At 41.3% G+C, this 27,595-nt stretch overlaps 1 protein-coding gene across 4 annotated transcripts; it reads left to right on the top strand.

The window, feature by feature from the left end:
* The first annotated feature begins 150 nt into the window (after positions 1–150).
* Positions 151–12,220, top strand: LOC138975128 (uncharacterized). Of its 4 annotated transcripts, none has more exons than XR_011458516.1 (5): positions 151–1,988; positions 3,553–3,670; positions 6,407–6,502; positions 8,228–8,322; positions 10,302–12,220. XR_011458516.1 is itself a non-coding variant. In XM_070347787.1 (5 exons), the coding sequence occupies exons 2-5, from the start codon at positions 3,647–3,649 to the stop codon at positions 10,640–10,642; spliced, it is 561 nt and encodes a 186-aa protein (XP_070203888.1). In that variant the 5' UTR covers positions 1,706–1,988; positions 3,553–3,646; the 3' UTR covers positions 10,643–12,220. The 4 variants fall into 4 exon arrangements, 2 of the variants coding, with proteins under 2 accessions (XP_070203888.1, XP_070203889.1); XM_070347787.1 differs by having other exon boundaries at positions 1,706–1,988; positions 6,407–6,507; XR_011458517.1 differs by lacking the exon at positions 8,228–8,322.
* The last annotated feature ends 15,375 nt before the right edge of the window (positions 12,221–27,595 follow it).

The following is a 27,595-nucleotide window of genomic DNA, read 5'->3' as shown; positions in this document are numbered from 1 at the left end:
GACTAGGGAGGGAGTCCCCCCTTCTTCTGACTGACTCTCCACTGCCTCAGTATTTTATCATAGTCCAGCCCTGATCAGTCAGGCCGGCCTATATTAAACAAAACAACTAACTGTAACCTAACCCCCTAACCCCCCCCCCTCCCCCTCAAGTTCGTAAATCCTTGCACAAACACGTAAATAAAGCCATGTACGGTGAAAGTTGCAGATATACATGAGTCATGATTTCAAACAAATATGTAACAAAACACGATCTAGGGACGAAATTTCTTATGTTCTGATGAGGTTTTCAGGGGTTTTCGGTTTTTGTGTGTGGGGTTTTCGGGGGTTTTTGGAGACAAGTAGTAAGGTCAGTTACCGGTGTAGGATCCGGTCCGGTCCCCCCTCTGAAGTAGTCCCCCGGGGGACCAATTCGTGGCAAAAACTGCTCTATAATGGTCCCCCCTTAGACATCCAGCCTCGTTTTTATATTTAGTCAAGTTTTGACTAAATATTTTAACATCGAGGGGGAATCGAAACGAGGGTCGTGGTGTATGTGCGTGTCTCTGTGTGTGTGTGTGTGTGTGTGTGTGTGTGTGTGTGTGTGTGTGTAGAGCGATTCAGACTAAACTACTGGACCGATCTTTATGAAATTTGACATGAGAGTTCCTGGGTATGAAATCCCCGAACGTTTTTTTCAGTTTTTTGATAAATGTCTTTGATGACGTCATATCCGGCTTTTCGTGAAAGTTGAGGCGGCACTGTCACGCCCTCATTTTTCAACCAAATTGGTTGAAATTTTGGTCAAGTAATCTTCGACGAAGCCCGGACTTCGGTATTGCATTTCAGCTTGGTGGCTTAAAAATTAATTAATGACTTTGGTCATTAAAAATCTGAAAATTGTAAAAAAAAAATCAAAATTTATAAAACGATCCAAATTTACGTTTATCTTATTCTCCATCATTTGCTGATTCCAAAAACATATAAATATGTTATATTCGGATTAAAAACAAGCTCTGAAAATTAAATATATAAAAATTGTTATCAACATTAAATTGTCCAAATCAATTTAAAAACACTTTCATCTTATTCCTTGTCGGTTCCTGATTCCAAAAACATATAGATATGATATGTTTGGATTAAAAACACGCTCAGAAAGTTAAAACAAAGAGAGGTACAGAAAAGCGTGCTATCCTTCTTAGCGCAACTACTACCCCGCTCTTCTTGTCAATTTCACTGCCTTTGCCATGAGCGGTGGACTGACGATGCTACGAGTATACGGTCTTGCTGAAAAATGGCATTGCGTTCAGTTTCATTCTGTGAGTTCGACAGCTACTTGACTAAATATTGTATTTTCGCCTTACGCGACTTGTTCTTGTTACAATGTTAGTAATGTTACCAGCAATTTTAGAGAAAAGAAAGGAAAGAATCAGAGACTGGTTTCATTTCTTCTTATCAGTATTTATTTATTATTCATTTTATTTCATGTCATTTTTCTTTTGAACGGCATTATAAATCAGATCTATTTTATTTTCTGCAAAATATAGTCAAACAAAGAGATTGCTGTCTGTGCACTACATAATACCGGACGAAGATATAGATTGAAAATGGCTTGAATGCCTAAGAACAACGAGGCTGGATGTCTAAGGGGGGACCATTATAGAGCAGTTTTTGCCACGAATTGGTCCCCCGGGGGACTACTTCAGAGGGGGGACCGGACCGGATACTACACCGGGTTTTTTTTTTATCAAGGACGGTCACTCTTGCTTTACACAGTGCCCAGTCAATGGCCGACCGTCGGTGGTGAAAATGTCCCAACAGTAGAGATTTGTTCGACAGATCCTTTCTGCCTTCAGTACGCGAGACAGTATTCACGAGTTGTTTATTTGCTCGCCGGGTTGCGGGCAACACAAAGACACATACCTTTTCTTCGTCAGGATTCTTACACGGTGTGGATACTTGTTCAGTTGTTGAGACGAATGCATGGCGATTTGCATGCTCTAGTGACTTGGGTAAGTTCATTATATCTTATTAGAACTACCAGTATTTATTTTTAGTTTACTTCTTCCCTTTTCCCCCCTAGCTAGCATAAAGCCGAAATGTTATCTAACTTCCTAAATGATCGGCACCAAGCAGTTGTACTCTACAACTTCAACGTCAGGTCAGGAGTACCTCACTGCCACTGGCTCAGGGCTCTGTATTCCCAGTATTGGGCCTCTGTCTATTTCTGGCCTACATCAACGACCTTCCAGACAAACTGACAGCAATGGCACGATTGTTTGCGGACGATACAGCAGTGTACAGGGTTGTAGCCAACAGAGAACAACAAGACCATGCAGCTACAGCAAGACCTCCTCATCAGTATGGGACCCATACAACCAGAAGAGCATCGAGAAGCTGGAAGCCGTCCAGAGACGTGCTGCCCGCTTCGTACTCAACCGCTACCACAACACGTCAAGTGTGAGCCGGATGATTGACCAACTGGGCTGGCCGTCTCTCGAGCAGCGTAGAAGAATCACGCGCCTGGGGGTCCTCTACAAGATTCATCATGGACTAATTCAGTGCCCAGTCATCAGGAGCAAGCTAGTCCCACCCCCATCACGACAGCGCCGTACCCACGATCAGCAGTTCTGCCTCATAAATACCAGAACTCAATACAGAGAGGGCTCATTTCTACCGAGAACTGTGAGGGACTGGAACCGCCTTCCCAATAAGACGGTGGAGGCGGCAACGGTTGATGCCTTTGTGTCGCGGGCCTACGCAAACTAAGTCACAGTTTTCTCAACAAAAAATAGGCTTCTACGGACATGGACTCTTTGCTATGATTTACGGACTATGATAATGATAACGACCAGAGTACGCAAATGGACTGTAAGTGTAACAAAGCACTGGTCCCTTTTCATGCCATAATGATCATTATCATCATCGTGGGCATCATTGGAAAGAAGAAGAAGAAGAATACAATCAGCCCTGAAAGTCTGACAAATGGTTAAGCTCTTTATACTCGATTGCCTTTGGTTAGTGATTCTGAAATTGTGAAAATGTACTAGCCAGAGAGCAAACTTTACTACCCAAACCAAGCATTTGTTTCAGCAACTTTACTCGCATTTGGCGAGTAGATGAACATTTCTACTCGCCAGTTACATGTTTCTACTCGCCACTTTCAGTTTCACTTTTAGGCCTGTCACGAGTGTCAACTGTCATGCTGTGAGGATGCACTGAAGTTGATGTACCCAATATAACTATGTATATTATTACTGCAAGGGCAGTAAAAATACGGAATGTCAGATCAAAGATGTATTTTTTTAACAGTAGAGAATAACTGAGGCGTTTGCTTGATTGACAATGATAAGTGCATGTTGTTCAAGTGACAATGAAAAAGACAGAGGAATGACGTTCACAGTAAGACAATTAAATTAATGTATCCAACCTACTTTGCTAATATAATACACTGTAGGTGAAGGTGGAATTCCAAGGACATCTAAATCACACTTTTCTATGTTGTGTTTTTCCCTCAAGCAAACTACATACTTATTTTGAGGCATGATTTTCTCATAAACACCTCGCTTGTTACAGGTATGGAAGCCGAGAATCTAGACGACTCCCAACTGCAGACCACTTTGACTTCTGTGCTGTGGAGGATCGTCACCATTCAGTCGACAGAGAGGTCATGTTTGCAGAGATTTTACGCAAGGTATGCCATAATTCTGTGGAAGAAAAGTATAGTCTGGCGGGCATCAAGTCATCATAATCAGTAAATCACAGAATGCAACACCTATTGCTGGGATGTCGTTAGGCGTCGGACATCGGACATATAACGATGAAAATCCCCAAATGTCCGATTCACATTGCCGCATGTCGGTCAGATGTCCTATCGTGTTAGCCTGAGCGTGGTCATTGTCCGATATGTACTCCATTCCTTCGGACAGCGCGATATTCGTTAATTTTCATTTCAAGATACAAATCTTCTAAAAGACCGAACGCTCTCGTGTTCAGCTGACACTGAAGTTGTCAGTGCCGCGTGCGGATCTTTTCTTTTGTCGGGAATTCCCGAACCGTTTGCGGTATGCGCCGTTTGGGTATAACCGTCTCGGTGCAGCGCACTGATCTAAAAATAGTGGATTCTTTTTAGATCAGTGCATGCTACAGGAGTACGGGAGACAACTCCAACTGACTAAATTTGTAGTCTGCTTTTGTTTTCGATACGAGACGAAGCACTGAATTATGCCGCTGAAAAAAAACTAAAGCCTGCAAAAGATCAGCATTAGATCAAACCGATCATGTTGTTTGTCAACTTTTATCCAAATCATGCAGTATTTAATCAAAGTACGAGCTCTGAAGTTGTTCATGTTGGTTTCTTTTTTGTGGTTTCTTTGAAACTAAACAAATACAACATTATACGCACACTGTGTTGATGTATTTACTATATTATGTGTGTGTTCTACAGCGCGCGCGCGTGGGTGTGTGTGTGTGTGGGCGCATGACTTTGGAACAATTCCATGGAATGTGTTATAAGCTGTTTGGCGCAAATTCATAATGTCCTATTACACTTTCTGAAAGCGGTCAAATGTCCTATTGATGCTGAAGAACTCAGGACATTTGTCCTATAGGTATGAATTTGTAGCAACATCCCTGCTATTGCAACAATCATTCAAGCAAAAACCAATTACGTATTTGTGATCAGTGCAACAAAGGGGTGTAAATGCCCTAAATACATGTAAGGACTGGGTGGCCGAGTGGTAACGCACTTGCGAGAGGTTGCGAGTTCGACCCTGGGTCAGGGCGTTAGCAATTTTCTCCCCCCTTTCCTAACCTAGGTGGTGGGTTCAAGTGCTGGTCTTTCGGATGAGACGAAAAACCGAGGTCCCTTCGTGTACACTACATTGGGGTGTGCACGTTAAAGATCTCACGATTGACAAAAGGGTCTTTCCTGGCAAAATTGTATAGGCATAGATAAAAATGTCCACCAAAATACCCGTGTGACTTGGAATAATAGGCCGTGAAAAGTAGGATATGCGCCGAAATGGCTGCGATCTTCTGGCCGATGTGAATGCGTGATGTATTGTGTAAAAAAATTCCATCTCAAACGGCATAAATAAATCCCTGCACCTTGAATATATGTGCTCAATATAAATTGCATAAAATAAAATAAAAAAATAAAATCCCTGCGCTTAAAACTGTACCCACGGAATACGCGCGATATAAGCATCATATTGATTGATTGATTGATGTATACAACATGTGCATCAAGATTAGATGAGAGTAGTGAAGAACCGATCTCCTGGCACCTGACGTAAACAATGCAAGTGTTGCAATGAGCATGTACGTACGCACATAGTGAATGAGGCTATGCTATAATAACTTAGATATCAACCACTAGAGTCATTACCACCGAGCTTTAACCACCAGTTGCATGAACCCGAAGCACAGTCGTTCAACTGCAGTTGAACTCATGAAATGCAGTTAATGAGTTATCCAACTAAATCAGGTTACCCGGTACACGAAGAAGATGTTACTAGTCAGTCCATTGTACATCTTCGCATAGGGAGTTACCCGATCACAGTGCTGCTGTCACTGTTAAACTGTAACAGCACCGCCTTCAGACAACCAAAACTGCAACAGCACCGCCTTCAGACAACCATGGTTATCTGACAGAAAATATCATTATCTGTACAGTCGATAGTAGATTGCTCACATAATGTTTGTATTCTGAAACATTTGGGGACTGTTCTTCAAAATTTGATTTATCATTTTATGTCTCAAAGCACGGATAGCCCTGGGGCGAGTAAAACATCTGCCCGGCTAGTGAAAACCGCCTGACAACTCGCCCGGCTGGCTAATGAAAACTCTGGTCAAATGCGACCTTTTTTGTTCTCATTTCGAGTTTTAAAGCCATGTAAACACTGCAGATCAACAGTGGCATCTACCACTGGTACCAGGCCAGCAACATTTCTGCTGGGCTAGTGACTTTCTTGAAGTTAATCGCCCGGCTGGCGAGTTAACATTTTGAGATTTGCCCATCCCTGTTGAAGATTTCAAATTATGACAAGATTTCAAGAAGGTTTTAACATCCCTCAAAGGCATTAGATGTCTTGTTCACAGTAAGTCTGAGTGAGCCAAGACTAGCTTCTTCTTCGAAACTGGTATGTTCCCGTGCATCAATTGAAAGTGGTAATGATACTTTGGGTTGTTTAACCCTAAACTTGGCCAGAAAGAACAATGTAGTGTGACCACAAGTTGGAAGTGATTTGCTCATAAAACATGCTTTACACAAGGAGTAACAACAGTCAAATGATGAAGCACTGTGGTACCCATGCAGGGCTGATCATTACCGTGGCGTGGCTCATCTATGATGCTATGTAAAAGTGTTCAACTTCCAAGTCAGTTCATGCAAGTGCCTATAATCCTGTTGCTTTTTTTGTCTTTGTAGTCCTGTGGCGTGAGGGATGAGGAAGCTGCCTTCTTGGGTCCAGGTATGCAGAACACCCAGCAGTTCTTTACTGACTTCACTGTCAGTTGCTGGGAGGTAAGGTTGGTAAGATTTTAAGCATATTCTTTGTTCCACAGGCCATCATGCCAGGTGTTATGTGAATTAATCTAGTAGTAACCAAAAGGGACAAAATATACATTACAGTATGGCTTTATCTTCTCAGCCCAGAGATTAATACATCAAATCCAAACATGTATGCCATTTGCAACCGGCCAAAGTTGAAATGACAGTGCAATATCTTATGAAGTCTATTTCAAATGCCACTGATAAGATATGTATCTGCTTACCACTTGTTTTCTGGTATGTGACCCAACAGAAAGATGGTCTTGTCCCAAGTAAAAGCCTGGCCATATCTGAAAGGGTGAGCTTAACTGTATGTCACAAAGGAGTGAGCCTTCAACAATCTCTTTTGGCATTCTGTGTGCTATTTAGTGGTGGTGTTATTTTCATGGTTTGTTCTTCAGTCTTATTGATTGATCACTTCTTCTTCTTCTTCTTCTTCTGTGATCGTGGGCTGAAACTCCCTTGTACACTCGTGTTTTTTGCACGAGTGGAATGTTACGTGTATGGCCGGTTTTTACCCCGCCATTTAGGCAGCCATACGCCGTTTTCGGAGGAAGCATGCTGGGTATTTTCGTGTTTCTACAACCCACCGAACTCTGACATGGATTACAGGATCTTTTTCGTGCGCACTTAGTCTTGTGCTTGCGTGTACACACGGGGGTGTTCGGACACCGAGGAGAGTCTGCACACAAAGTTGACTCTGAGAAATAAATCTCTCGCCGAACGTGGGGACGAACTCACGCTGACATCGGCCAACTGGATACAAATCCAGCGCGCTACCGACTGAGCTACATCCCCGCCCGATTGATCACAATTCATGTGCATATTTTCTAGACTATACACATAGGAAGATCTACTTGGTACATTACTGTTCACTGTGAACCTCAGGGGTTAATTGGCTTGACACAAAACAAATAATGATGCACACCAGATTGCTGTTTATCAGTACTTTCTGACATACTTGCTTTGGCAAATATCATTATTCTATTTTGAAGTAATCTTCTTATAAGCTATTCTGATGGACACGCGGGGGAATTCGGGGGCTGTGATTGGATGGTCTCTTCCGATCATCAAAGCATAATGCTACGGAAGTCGGCCATTTTACTCAATATCCAAAAGCATATTGAGAAAAATGGCCGACTTTCTTATCTCGTAACTCCACACTAAATACCCACTTCCCCTCTGAAGTATTGATGTACAGCCCATGGCACTAACATTCATGTAGTCGTTTATAACTGAGGATGAACAATTCGCTTCATGACGAGACAAGTATAAATGCCATTCACCCAAACTGAAATTGACTTCGCTGCCGTCTGCTCGCATTGTGGCGCCTGCGCAAAACTAATGCGCATAAGAAACGGCGTCTGCTATCAAAACCTAAGATCAACGCATCGACGCAAAAACTGTCCTTTTGTAAGTTTGGAACAACAAATCAAGGTCAGAACAGCATATATAATCGCTATTGTGTTTTCAGCGTAGCAATAGGGTCCGATATTTAGACTCGAACAAGTATAATGCGACTCGTCTTCGACTCGTCGGCATTATATTTGTCTCGTCTAAATATCGGACCCTATTGCTACGCTGAAAACACAATAGCTGTTAATAAAGGTCGAATTATTACTTGTTCCACCTTTGTTCATTAGTTTATTTATTTTCCTGGTGTGTGTTTTCTTTAAAAAAAATTTAAATTTTTTCCAGTCCTATGGCAGGGAGAGAAGTAACATCTGCGGAAATTCAACGTGTTGTGGCGGAAGCAGAAAGGAGTCCCTGGGCAGAACATATTGTATTAACTGGTAAGTCATTCTCATAACCTGTTTGAACCTGCATTCATGGGTTGTAACTCCAAAGAACAGCACGAGTAGGTTTTGAAATGTATGACTGTTTTTACCCAGCCCTTTAGGCAACCGTATACATGTACTTCAATTTAGGGAGATGCAATTATAAGTTGCCTCGGGAGATGGACAAAACATTTCAACAGCCAGGATTCAAACACTTCTTGACTTAACCTTTGGCGTGGAAGGCCTGCATCTTATACACTAGGCAATTGCAATTGCAGGGCGTTAGCAATTTTCTCCCCCCTTTCCTAACCTAGGTGGTGGGTTCAAGTGCTAGTCTTTCGGATGAGACGAAAAACCGAGGTCCCTTTGTGTACACTACATTGGGGTATGCACGTTAAAGATCCCACGATTGACAAAAGGGTCTTTCCTGGCAAAATTGTAAAGGCATAGATAAAAATGTCCACCAAAATACCCGTGTGACTTGGAATAATAGGCCGTGAAAAGTAGGATATGCGCCGAAATGGCTGCGATCTGCTGGCCGATGTGAATACGTGATGTATTGTGTAAACAAAATTCCATCTCACACGGCATAAATAAATCCCTGCGCCTTGAATATGTGCGCGATATAAATTGCATAAAATAAAAAATTAAAATAAATCCCTGCGCTTAGAACTGTACCCACGGAATACGCGCGATATAAGTCTCATAATTGATTGATTGATTGATTGATTGATTGAATTGCACCTGGCTGGTTCTTATGAAATCTGCTGCTAAGTTTTGAAGTGGAAGTAGTGTATTTTCCCGGCTAAAAAATTATTGCCCGGCTAGAGTCAGCTGGCTTGTCTTAATGTTATATAGTATGGCTGTCACATTGTACACACTGCACAGAGCTCCCCCAAACTTTGCACTTTCTGACATGAAGTTCTGATGAACTGTTTGCCTCTATAATTGCAAGATTACTGGTTATGTCTTAAAGGGCACACCAAGTCAGCACACATATCATGTTTCCCAGATAGCTTGGGAATATTCTTCTTGTTATTTAATAATGAATTGTTTACTTTAATCAGACTTCCAAGATGGGCACAGTGGCGTGGTGGTAAGACGTCGGCCTTCTAACTGGGAGGTCGTGGGTTCGCATCCCGGTCGCTGCCGCCTGGTGGGTTAAGAGTGGAGATTTTTCCGATCTCCCAGGTCAACTTATGTGCAGACCTGCTAGTGACCTAACCCCCTTCGTGTGTACACGCAAGCACAAGACCAAGTGCACACGGAAAAGATCCTGTAATCCATGTCAGAGTTCGGTGGGTTATAGAAACACGAAAATACCCAGCATGCCTCCCCCGAAATCGGCGTATGCTGCCTGAATGGCGGGATAAAAACGGTCATACATGTAAAAATCCACTCGTGCTAAAAACATGAATGAACGTGGGAGTCTAAGGCCATGAGCGAAGAAGATCAAACTCCCAAGACATGAAAATATCAAGCTCTGAGCGCCACTACCTCTATGATTCTCATGCAATAGAATACGAATAAAGATGTGGTGTGTGACATTACAGAACCTCTGGTGTGTACAGCAGGATGCAAATAGTTGAACAGAAGGCCTTAGTGAAAAGCTTTTAGCTGTTTTAACTAGGAATCATGGGTTAGAAACAAGACTAAATAGTGTCAGACTAAAACAATTTCATCACAACACCTTCCCTTTTACACAGGTAAATCATAGTGAGGCCCAGAGTTTGGTAGTTTGCTATTTTGTGTCTGTGTATAGGGGAGAAATTGTTTTCACTGTGTGTATAGTGATAAGAGAGCACAGTTTTATTTCCCTCAAGCTTTCTAAAAAATATGAAATATATATGTTGACTTGCTGTGCCCATTGAACATTGATTTGAAAGCTGCACTTATAAAAAGAAGTTTTAGACAATGAACTAGCACTGCTGGCTGTTCTTTTCTGTGATACTTGCAGGGACTCATTGAAACGTGTGGGGTTTTGTTTATTTCAGACATCCACGGCAGGACTGACATTGATTCAGTGAAAACAATTGTTGTCATCATCATCACCACTAGTCCCTTCAGTCAGACAGTCTTCATCAAGTTCATGTGGGACTTCAAGGCAGAAGCAGGAGAAATCCTTCTCCAGGCTATGCAGTCTACAGGAGGCCAGGAGCGCTCATTACGTCCAGTCCTTGCCATTGTTGGACCAATTCTTGCCTTGTCTTCCATGATCCACGACTGTGTCCTTCATCAATGGTGCCTTGCAGTATCATCTTGGGTTTTATGCCTCTTGACATGGCCCAACCACTCCAACTTCCATCGTCCAGCAGTTGTCAAGAGAGGTTCATGATGCTTTTCACCAAGTTCTGCGCACAGTTTGTGGTACAGTGGAACCCCCTTTTACCACCTAAACAAATCTGAGAAAATCAGGTCTTAAAAAGGAGGGAGTCTTAAAATGGGGGTAAATTTACAAGGCTTGAGAACAAAATGTGCGAAAATACTTCTTCTTCTTCTTCTTCTTCGGCGTTCCAGTGTGAAAATACAAGGTTGTAAAAGGGAGGAAGTCTTAAATTGGGGGGTCTTAAAAGGGGGTCCACTGTATTCAGCTTTCTGTATGAGATACAGTTTCCTGGGTCATTTTGTCTCAAATAGACAAATACCTAGATTCTTCTTTCATCGTCAGCAGCCATGTCCCACAGCCATAGCACAGAATAGAGACAACTGGAGACTTGAAGATTCTTTGGGAGGAAACTAAATGTTGATCTTCCACATCCTGTTCAGTCTGGAAGAAGACAGCCCAAGGGGAAAAAAGCCAACTCTGATGTGGAGCGTGTTTGTTAAGAATGCTAGTCTGTGTGTTGTGTAGTTCATGTACTTTCAAGGGCACACACCATCTCGTGACAGCAGTTCAGCTCAACAGCTCAGGTCTGGCCAGACGTTTTCAAGGGACAAGTTGATCCACCTATTTGGACAAAAAATCAGTTCCCATACTTCTTTCTGTGGTGAGAGCACCAAGGCTGATCATTTTTGTATACATGTGTCAAAGTTGAAGGCTCATCTGATACCATTTAAAAGTTTGGTCTTTGGCCAGTTTCATAGACCAAGCAAGCTGTCATTCCATTGCTGTTGAACAAGTGAAATGCAGTAGCACAACAAAATCAGGTTTCATGAATATTTCAGTCGGCAGGGTGGGGAAATGGCTTAGCCGGTAGTGGCGCTGGCTTCAAAACCAGTTGTCTCTATCGGCGTGCGTTCGATCCCCTTGTTTGGCGGGGGATTTATTTTCCAGAATCAACTTTATGCAGACTCTCCTCGGTGTCCAAACAACTCCGTGTGCACGCATGTGCATGATAAAGAACCTGAGTTCACAGCGAAAGTCTTAGGGTATGGAAACAGGAAAACATGCATGGAGGGAAACAAATCACAAATATTGGTAGCACTGTATACTGTATGGCAGCGACGCTTTCTCCAGGGAGAAAGCAGCGCAAATTCCCATGAGGATAACCTCACAGGACTATATGAATCTTATCTATCCTTATCTATCACAGTGCTACTTTCCCCCCGTACCGCATTGGAACATCTGCTGCTATCCGACAGAAAATGGGAAAATCCCTACACATAACATTTACATTCTGAAGCAAATGTCTTTTTTTATTTTTTATTTATTTATGGGATGCTGTAATTCAGAAGTTATGTCTTGCTGTGACACAGCATTCCTGAATAACAGGGTTTTAATGTCCTTGGATGCAGTAAAAAAAAAGTTTTAGTCATAGTCCGGTGAAGGTAGCAGAGACTATTAGCTTCTTTTTGTAAATTAACCATTTTCACATGCAAACGATCAAACGATACTGGGTTGCTTTATAAAACATTTGACTTGGCCAGCAGAACACAGTGCAGTGAGCTGAAGTATTGTTGCGAGAATGAGATTTTACTTTGGAAGAGAGGTTTAGGATAATATAGACACTGATCTCAATGACACAACAGTGCAGACAGAGCTAGTAATGTGTTCAAATAGTATGTTGTTCTGTACAGCTGTCTATTTGTTATGTTCTTGAGGGCCATGTTTTGGGTGGGTTTTTTTTTCGTATAGAGCACATTATGCTCAAATTTAACTGATTCAATGTTCAAACATCACAGTCAATGTAAACAGAGGCAATCTCCTTCTGATGCGGTTGCATGATTTCCAAGTCAAATGTAGCGGTTTGAAGTTTGAAAGTAACCCGACTCAAAGTGAGAAAAATTGTGCTAGAAGATTGTAGAATAAATAGAGTATTACATGTATATATGGCTTTCTGCAAGATACTAATTTACTATGTCTATACACTTGTTATTTTGTTGCTCGATTGCATTTACATATTCAAAAGAAAATGTTTAGCACGGCGCCATGTTCCAAGACAGAAAAATTGAAGTGGCGTCACTTTACTGTTTGCTTTTTTGTTCAAGCCCACAAACCTCTGTGCCATTGTTTTGTTAGCCCTTTATAGGCTTATATTTTGTTTTTCTGCAGAGTGATTTTCGGAACAGAACCTATTCATCAGGCCTATTTTTTCACCCACAGTGTGATTCTAGAAAGAGTAACTCCATGGGTGCAACTCTGCCGGCTACACGCCGGCAGCCGGTTGTTGGTTTCATCGGCTGCCGATGTTTTTGTTCCAGGAGAGGTTTTTTTTGGCATTTTAAATACTAAAAAAGCTTGGACCCCAACTTTTGCCGTTTTTTTTAATTTTCCAGGTTGCACCAATGTAACTCGGGAGTCATGCCATTTTTGTCTGTTAGTTTAGACTTAAAATAATGTTCTTTGGGCTTTAGGCTTAAAATACATGTGTTCTTACCGAGGAAGGAAAAGTACAGATCAATAAAAAGGTTCAGAGAATGTCCATTGGACTGACTGTGAACATTTTATATGTACAGAATGTCACATTACTCATGTACTGTTAATCGATTGAATACAATTTGAGTCATATTATTTGGTCGTCTTATGCTTTTCTTCATCTGTGCATACATGACTGTGTGATAGTGGTGTGATTGAGTTTGTCTGCATGGTTGTTGTTTAGTTAAGGGTTTGTGGATATCTGTCAAGATCCGCACACTCGCAAGTAACAAACGTATACAATCAAATATTCACATGGATCGCTCACTATTTAGTGATGCATATCAATTTCGTCATTGTGCTGAGTGCCTACACATAAACACCATGTATGCTGTTTCTGTCAGGCATAGTTATTTACATACACAACCTCATGGCTGCTGCAACCATGCCTAAAGTTAGAGCACATTTAAAAAGAGGAAGAGGTAAAAATAAAATTGCCAAAAAAATGAAAATATGCATCCTTGACAATAAGGTTTTAAGTTTTGCGCGCACGCGTGTGCAAAACAGACTTTAACAATTTATTCGTCCAATGACAAAATCAGACAGTTAAAATTTAAAACACACACACACACACACACACACAAGGCACGTTTAGATTTGAAATGTGTGCACACACAGCACAAGAGCTTTTCTGTGCCACGTCAACTTAATAGAACATCAAATATTGCATCACTTTTAAATTATGTCAGCAAGCCATCCTGCCACAAAAACAAATGTCTTCTGTACGCACAGCTTTTCTCCAAGAGACGATTTCCAAAAGTAGCTCTTTGGGGTGTGTAGGGGTTGTGAAATAGAGAATACCCTTACTCTTTAATATGGGTGAAAAAACATTTGATCGGCCAAACACAAGCGAGGGGGGTGGACGGGAGCATGTGCAAATATTGTAGTCCCTGAAAATCAGGTGTTTACTCTTTCACAACCAATACAAACCCGACAGAGTTATTTCCGAACATCGTCTGGTTTATATACAATGTGAGGCCTCTCTGATGAAAGGACGCCTCCCATGAAAGGACACTTTTGTTGTCCCTTTCCCTATGATCTTCACCAAATTATACCCGTCACGACAGGCCGCATGCAAAAAAAGGGGGCGTGTTTGCTGATCCAACGGCCGTGTGCTGTCATCTGACAGGTATCGTTGTTACTTTTTCCCAGCTGACTTAAAGGTACCTTGCTTCCTGTGGAAATAACCAGAGGTATGTCCAGGGTCGTAACTGGGATACCATTAGTATGCAGCCAATCACACTATCTTCCCTAAGGTCCAAATCAAAGAAAACCGTTCTCGTTTGGATGGTTTGAAATTAGACGCAGGTTATGTAAGTGTGTTGCCACTGGGAAAGCATGAGTAGGCTATGTGAGACCTTTGATCACTAAGAGACGTTATGTGTTTAGCTAGGTCCGTTTATCACCAAATGACAAAAAAAAAGCGACCAGTACGTTTAAAAATTCCCTTTCTTTTTTGCTTCTTTGTTTCATATTTGTGTACTAGATTTTTATTGTCCACTTACTCCGGATATTGGGTGCCCAACGTGATTATGAAAAAAATAGACCATACGCGTAATATCTAAATATGCACTAAAGCTACATGAGCGTTATTTATATGACGGTTATGTAAACGGTAAGGTATATGACGGGCGTCTGCATGTCACCACACAACAAAGCCAGAAGTCCCCTGACGGCCCTGCTTTTCTTTTTCTCGCAGTATGTTCATTTGGGCAAAAATCATATCAAAGGTACTCGCAGTAGGTGTTACAATTTCAAACGGAATAACGTATAACAAATAATTATGACGGTTATAAACCCTTACTTAAAAAGAAAAAAATACGTTGTTGCCTTTTCGCTAGACGCAGACTAACGCACTTTCGTGGTAAAAACAACTCCATCACAAACACACACACACACACACACACTCACTCACACACACACGCACACACACACACACACACACACACACACACACACACACACACACACACACACACACACACACACTTATAATAAATTCAGACGTTTTTAGGGATAAGATCGTGTGGACTAGAGATGTGTTAAATGGGCCCCCTCATAATTCCTAATGAAGGAAATGCTTTCGCAATAGTTTTCTGGTATTTATTTTTCACTAATGTGTTGACAAACAGCTGGGGATTTCCTCGTGAACAAAAATGACTGCAACAACAGCACAGATGTTCGTATCATTTAAATCATAGTGAATGTGACCAAGACAGGCATGTTTATTTTTTTGCTCTTATAAACTTATGTTCATCAAGATTAGACCCAGGCAGTAACGGATATTATAGTGACGTTTCTGTACGCATTTGCTTCTCCCCTGACTAGGAGGAAAAAGTCATGTGCATTTATTCAAGTGCTGCTGAAAGATTACGACCCACCATAACAGGGCTTGCAAAGTTCTGTATCATCTGAAGGACTGGACATTACTAAAAATGTTTAAAAACCCCACTGAAATAGTCGCTTCTTATGACAACGATGTTCAGATATGTCGATGGAAACCCGAGTCCCATGCTTCATGCAAAATCAGTGAATGGCCCCACCGCCCCCTCTGCTCCTCCAAATCGCAGAAGGTGTCTCTTCTAGCCCCCTTCATCATGCATGAAACTGACACATTATTGTGTACAAAGAAAAACCCACAGAAAGTGTCTGAGCTTTTTAAAAACAAACCTCGAGGCAAAATTACCAAATAAATCATGTGGTGTATATTTATGTATTTATGAGATATAATATTCTGGTTTTATTTGGCAAATGCTAAAGGGTGGATGACAAGACATTGTTGTTAATTGATTTAACGCCCCATGCCGGCCACAATGATGTGCTTAGCAATCTTTAAAACAATTGTAAAAATGAAAGGTCGCATTTCGTTTCACCCTTGTTTGCCCTTACGAAACCGCAGTGTTTTTATGAGCATGAAAAAACAACAATGCTAGTAAAAACTACTTTTAAAAACTTGCAGAGCTGTGTTGGTCTTGTATTGTTAGAGTGCATTTGTGCAAACGTCGACAACCCGACCTTTTTCAGTACTTTACAAAACTGTGCAATAATGTTGACACTTTACGAGGACCAGATAACAGTCAATTGTATCCGGCATGAATCAGTTTGTTTTCAGTTGTAACTGCAACAGCAATAGAAATCAATTAAGCCGGCGACTGCGTTAATATTTTCAACAGTGCACGTAATATTTGTTCTGTCTTTTCTGCTTGTGTGTGTGTGTGTGTGTGTGTGTGTGTGTGTGTGTGTGTGTGTGTGTGTGTGTGTGTGTGTGTGCCATCACAATTATATGTACTGCCGCTCACACTGATGGTATTTGTGCATGCGTGGTCCTGGAATCAGCAGCGAATGTGCCTGATAATTTGAATAAAAAATTGCGGTCTGAAGTGCTGCGTTACTGATTGGCAAGCACTGATTGGCAAGCTTTGTAGACTATATGATGGGTGTTTTGATTCTCAATCCTATTTGAAGTAAAGGGAATCCCTGGGCTCATATAAAAACATGTTGTATGATGTACGGAACTGCTAGTCAAGTATTCAAAATGTCAGACATTTTTTTGTCGACCGAATTGGTGGAACAGACTTTGCTTTCTTACTGAAGCGACATTGACAGGGCCTGGGGACATGCTATATAAAACGTGTGCAAAAGACTGTGCTTTCTTAAACTTCAATACATAAAACAGAGATCATTCTAAATTCTTAAAAAGTATAAAAATGTAAGAAGTCACTGCACGCTAGGCAATCTTCTTTCGGGCACTGGGGTTCGACCAAACCGATGTGCAATGCAACTGTAGAACTTTAAAGAATTCTAGCAAGAGAGGGAACTGATCACTCATGTCGTTACTGTGTTGTCTCTCATTCAGGGAAGCTCAAGTTTTGAAACGGCCCCTTATTGGTGTTATTGCTTTTAAGGGGTTAAACCGTTTGATACGGCCCCTCAGGTTGTGTTTTTATTGGGTGTTAGAGGTTAAAAATCGAAAATTGTAGATAGAAATTAAGTTTGATTGTTGTGTTGTCATAAATTGGCAGCATTCAGCAAAACTCTTTATAACAAAGCTAATTATTATACAGTGGAACCCCCCAATTTTTCTTTTAAAGACTTAACCCACTTTAAGACCCTTTCTTTTCAGCTTTCTGTTAAGAACCTGTCACTTTACCTCCATTGTAAGAAACCCTCTTTTTTAAGACCTGATTTTATCAGATATTTATTGGTCTTAAATGGGGGTTGCGCTGTACAGTCAACAGTTTGTACTATACTATTTCTGTGACCTACAATCTAAGATTGTGTTTAGTCAGTTTACTATTTTAATTGTGGGACACTGCAATCTGTTGTGTTGCACATGTATTTCTCTTGATGGATTGGTGAATGCTACCTTTGGTAACTGTCTACGAGACAATGTGTGTGTTGGTACTGAAATGTTGAAATTTAGCTGGTTCACTTTCTTAAATTCTTTTATGGCAGAAGAACTTTTCAAAAGTTCTTATTGTCAGTGAAAAACAAAATCCAGACAGTGACAGAACAACATTGAACAGTTTGCTACATCACCACATTCAGCCAATGAGGTTTACAGTCGTAATACATTCATGTTGTTTTCTTTCTTTTATTTTACCGTTGTGCATGTAATAATTATTGTCATACATAGCCAAGATGTACTGCCATGCAGAAAATACATTGCAACAAAAACTCTACATCCTGAATTATATGTATCAGTCAAACTCAAACCAGTCCTTGCTCTCTAAAATCTGAAAGCATTCTCTCCAGACATTTTCAAAAAGAAAGGGGGTGCAATACAAGGGAAGGGAATGGGTACATTATTGACAACCATGACAAATTACATCATAATTATAAGCTGTACATTCACAATAGCAAACCCAACAGCTTTTTCACCTTATTACCATTCAAACCCCATTATCAACTCACAATTAGAAGGGGAGAGTGTTTGTAGGAGAAAGGGGAGGGTACATTTTAAAGCAAGTCTTTTCTCTGTAGGGGGCACATCATTGCAGTAGAGGGAGGGTACATTAATTACAATCAGAACCTTCATTCGAAACCATATCACCTGTCAATCAGTACGGGGGGAACATAGCATATCCAACAACACTCAAGTAAAGCCTTCTTTCTTCTACCAGCGTCAAACATCAGATTGTCTTGCTGATTTTTGATTCCCCAACCCCCACCACGTTCACAGTGTATGGTTACTCCTCGTGAACACTAAAGCAAGACATCAAACAAGCTTACAACCGCTAGATAGTATCCTCTCTAATTCTGACCTAGAGCACATATAGATGGACAAACTAAGTCGGCTAAATGATTGTAAATCTACTTTGGAATCTGTTTTGGAAGGGACGGTCAAAGCTACTCCCATGCTGAAATTCACAGATATATTGTATACAAATCAAAATCTAGCAGATCAAACACGATCACATATATACAACACATCTGTTCCTGTTGCTATGATGCTCATTTTGACAAAAGTGGGAGGGGGAGCTTCAAATTCACTTTTGTATATTCATAAATAAACACACCTCCTGTCCAAAACAGAAACAAAACATGTGACTTATTGTACTTTCTTTCTTTATTTGGTGTTTAACGTCGTTTTCAACCACGAAGGTTATATCGCGACGGGGAAAGGGGGGAGATGGGATAGAGCCACTTGTCAATTGTTTCTTGTTCACAAAAGCACCAACCAAAAATTTGCACCAGGGGCTTGCAACGTAGTACAATATATTACCTAACTGGGAGAATGCAAGTTTCCAGTACGAAGGACTTAACATTTCTTACATACTGCTTGACTAAAATCTTTACAAACATTGACTATATTCTATACAAGAAACACTTAACAAGGGTAAAAGGAGAAACAGAATCCGTTAGTCGCCTCTTACGACATGCTGGGGAGCATCGGGTAAATTCTTCCCCCTAACCCGCGGGGGGTACTTATTGTACTGACAACAATCACATTCACAAAAGATAGCATCTTCTCAATTTGTATAAGCATAAGAATAATTCGCTTAAATTAAAGTAGTAGGGTTGCTGAAGCCTTCTGGCATCACAGACAATATTATGCAATGCATTAGTTGGAGGTTTGAAGCAAGGGCCACTGTATCACGGGGCATAACCGGTCATAAGCGGGGCAGAGGGTGTACGCGGGGCCTGACACGATTGAAGGCACGTTTTGTCAGTTTTCTTTCTTTCTTTCTTTATTTGGTGTTTAACGTCGTTTTCAACCAAGAAGGTAAAATCGCGACGAGGGAAAGGGGGGAGATGGGATAGGGGAAAGGGGGGGAAAGGGGGGGGGGGGGGGGGGGGGAGATGGGATAGAGCCACTTGTTAAGTGTTTCTTGTTCACAAAAGCACCAATCAAAAAATTGCTCCAGGGGCTTGCAACGTAGTATATGACCTCACTGGGAGAATGCAAGTTTCCAGTACAAAGGACTAAACATTTCTTACATACTGCTTGACTAAAATCTTTACAAACATTGACTATATTCTATACAAGAACCACTCAACAAGGGTAAAAGGAGAAACAGAATCTGTTAGTCGCCTCATACGACATGCGGGGTGCAGAGAAATAAGGATGTGGAAAAGAAGACTTTTGGTAAGTGAAATAAAGGTGATGGATCCAGTCAGGTAGAAATAAGACAACAAGAAAAGAATTGGAAAACTGCAGGGAATAGTAGGGAGAGTTTTCTTGGAAGGAAATATAGGTGAAAGGACTGGTAAGGCAGAAATAAGACAAAAGAAGAGAAGAAACAGAACCGTTAGTCGCCTCTTACGACATGCTGGGTAGCATCGGGTAAATTCTTTCTAGTCCCAACCAATATGGGACTACCCCTAACCCGCAGGGGGTGTCAGTTTTCTTGGATTTGTTTGATTTACGTCGGGATTTAAAGTAAGCTACAGATTCAGCGATGCCTTAATTTGTTGATCGATGCATAAAATGCCATAGAGCGGTTCATATTTGCCCGTAAATTACCCTCAAAGCTGAACATGTCGGCGATCGAGCGCCGGAAATGGCTGTTCGATGGGTTTCGGAAGTAGAAATGTGCTTTATTTCACAAAATCAGCTGGTATATGACATCGGTTTGGGATTCTAATGGACGATGCAATCATTGAAGATGCAAAGAAGTGCTATTTCGGTGGTAGAATATATCGACCGACCCTGTAGACGAGAGGCGGTCAAATGTGAGAGATGAGCGTACGCGGGGCTGCCGACCGCAAATGGGACAGAAGAAGCACGTGGGAACGAAATGTCTGAAAAGCTTTGAGTTGTGCAATAAAACGGTTCGGTGCATCATACGCGGGGCTGCCGACCGCGAATGGGACAGCAGATTCGTAATTTGTTTTGATCAGTAACATTGTCTTTTGTTATAGAATTTTTTGTTTTAATCAAATCAATCATTAGAACTCTCTCTCTCTCAAGGATAGTTAAAATCCATGATAATCTGCACTCGCCAAAAACATCTACTTTTAGAAATAACTCTGAGTTTGTCCCTAAATGAGCACCCCATTGAGCAAGTAGCTGAGCAACGTTTATTGGGACTAATTGTTGATAATAATCTGAGATGGCATACTCACAGCAATGAAATTTGCAAGGAAATTGCTAATTTAATTATGTGTTATCAAATTTCTCTTATCAAAGTTGCAATGCTTTATTAATTTTGACACACAAACTCTTTTACAAGGCCCACATAAACCCCCACATTGATTATGCTTCTATAGTCTGGGACGGGTGTAGTGAGGTTCACTTGAAGAAGTCGCTCCTGCGAAGAGCTGATAAGTTAATTCTGCCCAGTTCATCTCTTCCTACCAACGAAAAGATGGAAAGTATAGGGATGTTAAGCTTAAAGTTAAAGAAGCAGATTTTAATAAATGTTCATTTATGTACAAGTCGTCTATCACGAAGCCCCAACCTATCTTGTACAACTCTTCAAATCATCTCCGTCATATTATCCAAACACTAGAAATAACCTAATGTTTTGCCAAGGCCCCGCATTGATTTGCTTAAAACAAGTGTTTCTAATATGGTGCATAACTTTGGAAATGTACTGCCTGTAAATATCAGGTCATTTCTGTCATTATTTTCTTTTAAAGTCCGTCCTTAATTGAGCATGAAGTCGACTTGGCGAAGATTCGCGAAGTCTTTATACCAAAAACCCACAGCAACGGCAAAGTACTTTGTACCCTACTTCGCTTCGCAAGTTTTGACATGTGAAGCTACGCCGTAGCGCTGTGACGAAAGAGCAGAGTGCATTCCCTTGGAATTCGCGCGAAGCTATGCTGAAATTAGTTCAATTAAAGCCCCAGTAATGGTTTACAGAACGATTTAAATCTTCAAGAAAAAAACAGTTCTAACCTTATCGAACACACTTGCAATAGCATTTACGGAATAGCATTAAATGACACAGTTCGTTTGAATGGCTATTTAGCTCGCGTAAACCACACACCTGTTTTCGTGGTTTATCTAACCCCTGAGCCGTCGTGAACCCGTGTGATCCACTTTCCTTTTTTTACAATTTAGTAGTCAGTTTGTGATTCAATGTGACTCGCTGTATCTGCTATAGCACGTTATTGTGTACCCCTGAATCTAAAACACAACAAACGGCTGCGAGTCACACGAACTGAGCGGTGGTGGTTGACCGTTCAAAGAAACTGGCGACATGCAGAACATTCGTCTGCTACGAGAAACACGTTTTGCGGGACACGCTTCCGGGCTACCTTTTTTTAAAATTTTTAAAACTTCGAGTTGTACTGATCTTGTCTTGATGAAAAAAGAATTCTTTTATGATTTAATAATGTTTGTGTAACAAGCTGTCAATTTATTATTTAGATTTTAAAAGTTAGGTCTAGCGCCAAAACGAGCCGTCCGATTGTCTGATCAAACAATCCGGCTGGCCACGGAAAAATAAATTCTTTGAAAATTGCTCGCTCTTTCCGGAGGGTACCAAGGATGTTCTCCAGCGGTGAGTGTTTAAACGAAAGGGTGTTTGTACTGTGTACCTGACAGTGTCTGTGATGGTTTACGGGAAGCTGAGTGTGCCTTTAAGGGACGAATTCTCGTTCCGGAAGCTTCGCGAAGTGAGCTACGCGAAGTCGACTTAGTCCCATTCGAGCACCTCTCTATCGACTAAGTGTGTTGTGTGTATGTGCATACTGTGTGTGTGTATGTGTGTGTGTGTGCCACGGTGTGTGTGTGTGTGTGTGTGTGCCGTTATCTTAGGGCAACAGCTATAGGGTACGTGTGTTTATTTATTTTATTTATTAAGGAGATTTCTATAGTGCATAACTAAAAGCACTATGCGCTTGTTTCTAGGTTGATCAAAATTTCCATTGAAATGATGCACCGAACCGTTTTATTGCACAACTCAACGCTTTTCTGACATTTCGTTCCCACGTGCTTCTGCTGTCCCATTCGCGGTCGGCAGCCCCGCGTACGCTCATCTCTCACATTTGACCGCCTCTCGTCTACAGCGTCGGTCGATATATTCTATCCCCGAAATAGCACTTCTTTGCATCTTCAATGTCAATGATTCCACCGTCCATTAGAATCTCAAACCGATGTCATAATACAAGCTGATTTTGTGAAATAAAGCACATTTCTACTTCCGAAACCCATTGAACAGCCATTTCCGGCGCTCGATCGCCGACATGTTCAGTTTTGAGGGTAATTTACGGGCAAATATGAACCGCTCTATGGCATTTTATGCATCGATCAGGCATCGCTGAATCTGTAGTGTGTCCATACAGTGAAACCTACCTCACACGTCACAGACACCCCCAAAACTCAAATTGACAAATAAGCAAGGTTCCTGCGTTAATCGACAAAAACATCAGAACAGATAAAACTGAACATTATCTTATATGTCATTAGCAGGACAATGAAATTTGTATCCAAAACAGTCAGTTTTGCTATCGCACGCCAAACGGTGTAGGTGCACATGTCATTCTTCTTAGAAGCCATAGAAGGCGGAACTTGATATTCAGGGTGTCTGTGTTGCAGGTTCCATTGTATAGACACTAACTCATGTACAATTGTAACAATCCATTGCACGCAAGGCAATCACTGATTCACTCAAACAAGCAACTTGTCACATGGGTGATAGATTACATTTGAACTGCCAATGTTCAAACATCACTCTCAGTCTCACCCTTTCTGAAAATATCTTTCAGCAAAAAGTCTTCACAAGAAAGTTATTAGACAGGCAGTTGCAGCTGATGGTTTTAAGCCACAGTGTGAAGGCCGCAACGAACAGTAGTGCCATGTTGTCTGCATAGAGAGCAGAAGTAAATGTACTTTCAAACAGCAGATATTTGATGTGATGATCTGTTTTGAGTCTGAGTCTCTGACTGCTGCACAGATCCAATGGAAGAAGTCAAGTCGAATCATCATTGTGGTTCAAACGTCTATAGGCTGTAGACTGGAGCATCTGCACTGACTCCCAGCAGGTCACTTGAGGACGGTGCCAAATGTAGACTTGTCAGGTAGTCTTCAATGTTTCCTTTGGAGTCTGGCACTGGGAACTCTATGCGAGGTGGCGGTGGCTGGAACTTGTGACCAAGCATATACCTGTAAAAAGTAACCACTGATTACAATCACATACAGATGTTTTTAAGAAATAACAGGATTTTTCTGTGGTGTGGACCAATTAATTGCGGCCCCTGAATATTAACAGTGAGGCGAACAAAGACACACCCCAACCACTGAATACTAGCAATTACATGTGATTTGGTCCCATATATATATATATATCTATTTCATGCAGTGTTTGCTAAGTATGTATTTGCTCTCTTCTTTTGAAAGTATGCATATCATAGTTAATAAAATGTTGCGGGAATGATGTATAGCTATCCCATGACCTCCCTTCTTTGTCTCTGTAAATGTACTCTAGGTATATTTCTTGTAATTTCCATTGTTCTCTTGTTACATCTATGATGTAACCATTGCACTCTTATAACACATAAAATAGTGGATAAATAAGGGTGCACGAAATACATCATAGCTGGCTCTACTTTCTGTCGTCCTTGACATTCCAAAATGCACATGTACCTGTCGACCGGATGTGCAAGGGGTAACCACACTTTTGAGAACTTGCGTGAGGGTCGTTTAGTGCAATCATTATTTGTATTTTTGACCAAAATATGACATTTTACACAGATCAAGACAGTCAGTGTTCCTCCGAGAACGCGCTAGCGGTCGAGGTGAACAATGACTGTCAAGATCTGTGTAAAATTTCATATTTTGGTCAAAAATACAAATAACATTTATGTATCAATCGATTCTGGTTAGAATTCCTTCTAGTTTTTATGATTGAACGCACACAAACATGAACTATTTTGTAGTCTCGGCTGGCCGCCTAAATATGAAGTTTTGTCGGCCTCTGACGTCACATGGCTCAAAGAAGGGAAGTCCAGTGATCAATCGATACATTATTGTTTTAACCACAGTTCTTGTGAATGAGGTCACGTCAAAAAAGTCTTGCATGAAACTAATTTTTCACTGCTTATAATGCTGAGTCACCCACTCACTGAGACAAAAGTCATTGCGGGAACACTTTTGTGCTCATTGCTTCGTCTGCAAGGATTTTAAGAACCCACACGTCTCGCTATGCTTTCTAAAGTGAAGTCTCTTTGCTTTCACTGGCAGTTCAATATTTGAAAAGACAACAAACGGCTTAAAATGGTAGGACACGCCAAGCCATGTAGTAACTGGTATTCTCTATTTTGAGTTTTGTTCGTTCTTTCAAAACAATCCATTTTTAGAGGAAGGTTACACCATCAACTCCTCTTTTTACATTTAGTCAAGTTTTGACTAAATGTTTTAACGTAGAGGGGGGAATCGAGACGAGGGTCGTGGTGTATGTGTGTGTGTGTGTGTATGTGTGTCTGTCTGTGTGTGTGTGTAGAGCGATTCAGACTAAACTACTGGACAGATCTTAATGAAATTTAACATGAGAGTTCCTGGGTATGAAATCCCCATACGTTTTTTTTCATTTTTTCAATAAATGTCTTTGATGACGTCATATCCGGCTTTTCGTGAAAGTTGAGGCGGCACTGTCACGCTCTCATTTTTCAACTTTCAAATTGGTTGAAAGTTTGGTCAAGTAATCTTCGACGAAGCCCGGACTTCGGTATTGCATTTCAGCTTGGTGGCTTAAAAATTAATTAATGATTTTGGTCATTAAAAATCTGAAAATTGTAAAAAAAAAATTTTTTTTTATAAAACGATCCAAATTTACGTTCATCTTATTCTCCATTCTTTGCTGATTCCAAAAACATATAAATATGTTATATTTGGATTAACAACAAGCTCTGAAAACAAAATTAATTTAAAAACACTTTCATCTTATTCCTTGTCGGTTCCTGATTCCAAAAACATATAGATATGATATGTTTGGATTAAAAACACGCTCAGAAAGTTAAAACGAAGAGAGGTACAGAAAAGCGTGCTATCCTTCTCAGCGCAAGTACTACCCCGCTCTTCTTGTCAATTTCACTGCCTTTGCCGTGCGCGGTGGACTGACGATGCTACGAGGCTCTTGCTGAAAAATTGCATTGCGTTCAGTTTCATTCTGTGAGTTCGACAGCTACTTGACTAAATGTTGTATTTTCGCCTTACGCGACTTGTTTTCTTCTCAGGCCTCACCCCCTCAACCCCAAAATGACACACAGCGCTCCAGGGTTTCATTTACTAGTGCGCCCTGCACCATTGGCGCAATAAATCTGAAAATGTCCCATCACAATTCCCTTCAGTGCGTCAAAGGGCGCATTGAGAATATGTACCACTGTGCCACCAAATATACACTTCACACACACACACACACACACACACACAGATAACATGATATAGTGGCTAATTCTCGCACCGAATTGCACCATTTTGCATCTTTGGTCAAAACGCGTACAGGGCTCTTTGGCGCTTCTTGCCTTCGACTATGTCCCATCGGAATTTGGTTGCGGGGGACAAATGTCCCATTGGCTGACGTACTTCCTTCATATTTTCTATAAATACCACAACGGCGAAATTACCATCAACTCCGCCAAGAAACCGCCCCCCCCCCCCCCCCTCCACTAGATCAAAGCGCTCTTCACACACTGAGGCCTACCAACTCCCAGCCTGTAAGACAATATACAGAAAACAGTCCTTCTTCCCTCGCACCACAGGCAGTAACATCAGCCTCGTGGATGCATTCAAGACCCTGATTTAGACACACCCCCCCCCCCCCCCCCCATCTTCCCACCCCCAAAACCCTCCCATGCCCCCTACCCTCTCCGATCCCAGGGGTGTTGCCAGACATTTTCATGTTGGGACATTTGGCCGAAAATGTCAGAAAGCTTTAGGACTATTATTATTTTGGCTCATAAAAAGTCACTGCAACACTGTCACTGAAGCACAAGACTCAAGAGGGAAACACCAATACATACAATCATTTTCTTAGGAACACAGATTACAGGGGCGGAGATACAACCCCTGTAACACCCCCTGGATTATCTATGTTGCTGATTTAATTACATCAGACACCTGAAACTTTTTCAAACCTTTAACTTTAATTTATCAATATCAATATGAGGCTTATATCGCGCGTATTCCGTGGGTACAGTTCTAAGAGCAGGGATTTTTTTATTTTTTTATTTTTTATTTTATGCAATTTATATTGCGCACATATTCAAGGCGCAGGGATTTATTTATGCCGTGTGAGATGGAATTTTTTTACACAATACATCACGCATTCACATCGGCCAGCAGATCGCAGCCATTTTGGCGCATATCCTACTTTTCACGGCCTATTATTCCAAGTCACACGGGTATTTTGGTGGACATTTTTATCTATGCCTATACAATTTTGCCAGGAAAGACCCTTTTGTCAATCGTGGGATCTTTAACGTGCACACCCCAATATAGTGTACACGAAGGGACCTCGGTTTTTCGTCTCATTCGAAAGACTAGCACTTGAACCCACCACCTAGGTTAGGAAAGGGGGGAGAAAATTGCTAACGCCCTGACCCAGGGTCGAACTCGTAACCTCTCGCTTCCGAGCGCAAGTGCGTTACAACTCAGCCACCCAGTCCTCAATTTCTTGAAAGTAAACCTCTTCCAATCTTGTGCAAATCTTGACAAACCTTGGGAAACATGACAATAAAAGAACGTGTAGGGTGAGCCATTTTGCTTGAAAACCACGATTTGGAGGACGCTTTTCATTCTCTGGCTCAGCAGATTTTGATTCGCAGTGACTATCGTCTGCTATGTCGTCTGCTACACTACTACCACTTACACTGACACTGTCCACATTCGCGGTGTTCCTGTCATTTTGTCCGGAATCACTTACCTTGGCGAAGGGTAGCATACCTTGGCCAATTTAGTTTATTTCTATTTTAGTTGCGACATGATGTTCAAATCCAAATCGAAAGCACTGACTGACTGATAAACTATCGCGAACCGGCGAA

This window comes from Littorina saxatilis, linkage group LG9 (assembly GCF_037325665.1).
Source record: "Littorina saxatilis isolate snail1 linkage group LG9, US_GU_Lsax_2.0, whole genome shotgun sequence".
Lineage (NCBI taxonomy): Eukaryota > Metazoa > Mollusca > Gastropoda > Littorinimorpha > Littorinidae > Littorina > Littorina saxatilis.
Note: the sequence above shows the minus strand (reverse complement) of the source record. Positions and strands in the feature narration are given on the sequence as shown.

What these genes read in the sequence shown, in the direction of transcription:
- LOC138975128 (XM_070347787.1), top strand. Translation starts at nt 3,647, where the DNA reads ATGTTTGCAGAGATTTTACGCAAG. An exon ending in GTCAGTTGCTGGGAGGTAAG is followed by an intron (nt 6,508 to 8,227) that starts GTTGGTAAGATT and finishes AATTTTTTCCAG; the next exon opens with TCCTATGGCAGGGAGAGAAG. An exon ending in AGAACATATTGTATTAACTG is followed by an intron (nt 8,323 to 10,301) that starts GTAAGTCATTCT and finishes TGTTTATTTCAG; the next exon opens with ACATCCACGGCAGGACTGAC.